Here is a 3,026-nt window from a genome sequence, read left to right as displayed (position 1 = left end):
TCTAATTAGCCAGCCACTTGGTGCTTACATCTAATTAGCCAGCCACTTGGTGCTTACATCTAATTAGCAAGTCACTTGGTGCTGACCCGAGTAAGATTGTATTAAAACAATTAAAGTTATATTAATGAATATTACAGATTGTCAATGTAACTTAACGTGTCTTATTTTCTATAAGTTGACTTTTTTAAATAGAGATCTAGCCTTGTCTAGTCTTGCATTATGTCCTAACTAATCTACTTGTGAGATTATCTGCTGGTCCTATGAGGCTTAGAACACAGACATGCATACACATACATACACATACATACACATACACTTACACAGACAGACTCGCACACCCTTACATAATCTACTAAAGATAACAGTACACCATATTATTTAACCATACACACAAATTTTTTTTTTGACCAGTCGATAAAATCGCCGAAATAGGAGAGAAGTTTTTATTTTAGTTGCTAAAATTAAGACCAATAATGATAATAATGATGAAATTAGCAACAACCACATTAATAATAACAACAATTATAATAATCACACAAAGAACACATTTTCATGTATAAGAATGAACTATTTTAATCACAATAAAACTTGACAAATTTAAAAATACATCATAGTGCTTGTAGTTGATATCAGTATACTTGCATTATGACCGTCATTGAATGTTTTTAAAATGTAATCCAGAGTTATCGCTCTTTCAAGTGATCTGTTCACCGTGTATTCAAATTGGGGAAAAGTCTGGCAAAATGCCACTAGAATATCATCACTTAATTGGCACAAGCCTCGTTTCAAGTTTGTATGTCTAGGAACCTGTCAATCATTATCTAGCGCCGTGTTATGTAACCGATGCCATCCTTTCATGGGTGAGTAAAGTATACTGTTCTATATTTGTAGAGTTCAAGCAGTTATCAAAGTACACCCGTGAAACACCGGGGTATACTTTTGTAAAGCCAGTATATACTTTTATACTTTAGAAACACCATGTTTAATTTTTCAAAGGTAATCGTTTTGTATACATAATAAACACTGAAGTATACTTTTGAATTTGTGCGAAAATACCAGGTATACTTATGTAAAAAAAGTAAGATATCAATGTATACTTGTGAATATCTGTAAATATTGACGTATATTTGTATATATATACAAGACGCCAAAGTAAATTGTTTTATAGTTTCATAGTTTGTATACTTTAGCATTTTCTTTAGCAAAAAACAAAACAAAACAACCTGAGTATCGTTGATACTTAGCCGAGCTAAACCACTAATCTCCTTGATCAGGTGGTTATGTAATACAGGCCCTTCTAGGCACCTAGTTCTCAACTTTCAGGAGTAGCTCATTTAAAGCTTCATTTCCGGCAAATCGTAGGCAGCTTGTTGAAGATCCAACTTCCTGTAACAAAGGTTTGGACGAGTGACGTCATCGATTGATCAAAGTTCGACCCTGCGCGTGTCATTATTCTTGTTTTTGTTTCAGATTTTTTTTCCTTCACTTCCGCGCGGTGAATTTTTTTTTTTTTTTTTGTCAAAAAGAAACACTTCACCAAAACTTGAAGCCAATTTGTGGTTAATTTTTGTGTAAAAAAGAAATAATGATAGTTTAAAAAAAAAAGACGTAACAGGATTTCCTATATTGTAGGTCAGCTTTCACCGCTGTGGGGGCGGCTGGGAATCAGGGCCGGTGTCCGGTTTAACAATGGCGGGGGGAGTGAAAGGAGCTTTTCAGAAAATGGCGGAAGGAGGTGTCCCGGGAGGCCACCCCTGGCCACGAACGCCGCGTGGTGGGCGGCGGCGTGGCTTAAACTCATGGGGTTTATAGGAGAGGGTTTGATGGGGATTGAAGGAAACGCCCCTGTCTCGTGCGCAGCTGATTTGAGGAGGTCAAGGTTGTTGGAGAACCGGGACATGAAGTTGGAGCTGAAGGATGACGTGGACAATGAGGAGAGGGAGGAGAGGGAGGAGAGGGAGTTGGCCAGGGACGAGGACAAGTCGAGGCTTGCCGCGTAAGACGCCACAAGACCCGGGGGGAAGGTAGATGCGAACTGGGTGGCGAAGGAGGGTAAGGGCGCGGCTATCAGAGGGGGAGGGGGGATGTGAATACTGGAGGCTGGTTTGTAATCGGGGGAGATGAGACTTTCTATGGAGAAGGAATGTTTTGTGGGGGGCGCGGGGGGAGGCAGGTAAGGCTGGAATCGAGCGGACGCCGCCCACGACTGATGAAGCCGCACCCGGGCCGCGGCCTCCTGTAGGTACGCCGCTGTATCAATGGCGTCCTGGGATTTCATCCCCACCAACTCGGGCGAAGGTGGGGCGCCGCCTTGCATCTGCATCTGCAGCTGCATCTGGCGAAGTTTGAACCTTTTCCTTCTGCGCAGAAAACTCCCGTTCTCGAACATGTCCCCGCACATGGGATGCAAGGCCCAGTACGAGCCCTTCCCCGGGCGGTCGGGGCGGCGGGGGATTTTGATGAAGCAGTCGTTGAAGGAGAGGTTATGCCTCAGCGAGTTCTGCCAGCGCTGGGTGTTCCGGCGGTAGAAGGGGAAGTTATCCATGATAAACTTGTAGATGTCGCTGAGAGGCAGCATCTTCTCTCCGGAGCTCTGGATCGCCATGGCCGTCAGCGCGATGTACGAGTACGGCGGTTTTTGCTCGTCGTATGTGTTTCTGCCCGGTCGCGGCATTCTCGAACTTTCTTCCTCGATAGGGAGGTGGCACTTCAGTGTCTGAGAAATGTGGTTTAACCACAGGAATGTGGTTTTATCCACAGGAATGTGGATTTATCCACAACGATGTGTTTCCTCGCAGTGATAAGTTGTATTGAGTGTGATTTGAAACGTCTTCCGTTCTTTTCGTCTTATTTCAAAATCTTCAGATAATACCTGGAATTGAAAAAAAATATATTGATAATTGAACTATTTTGAGAATCATCACGTTTAGTACGTTCAAAAATAAATAGAAAAGATAAAAAAAAACAAATATTTGTTTTTTACTTTTTCATTTTTTAAAAATTTGTTTGACGGGATTTATTTAATA

General features: G+C 41.9%; 1 protein-coding gene across 1 annotated transcript; it reads right to left on the bottom strand.

The window, feature by feature from the left end:
* Positions 1-1,507: 1,507 nt before the first annotated feature.
* LOC131944734 (protein lin-31-like) lies at positions 1,508-2,721 on the bottom strand. The gene has a single exon (XM_059305531.1). The coding sequence runs from the start codon at positions 2,672-2,674 to the stop codon at positions 1,634-1,636; it is 1,041 nt and encodes a 346-aa protein (XP_059161514.1). The 5' UTR covers positions 2,675-2,721; the 3' UTR covers positions 1,508-1,633.
* Between the last annotated feature and the right edge of the window lie 305 nt (positions 2,722-3,026).

The sequence above is a fragment of the Physella acuta genome, unplaced genomic scaffold, assembly GCF_028476545.2.
Source record: "Physella acuta isolate Inbredline_101_S28 unplaced genomic scaffold, ASM2847654v3 ptg000506l, whole genome shotgun sequence".
Lineage (NCBI taxonomy): Eukaryota > Metazoa > Mollusca > Gastropoda > Physidae > Physella > Physella acuta.
The sequence above is the reverse complement of the archived record's forward strand: the minus strand, read 5'-3'. Positions and strand labels throughout refer to the sequence as shown.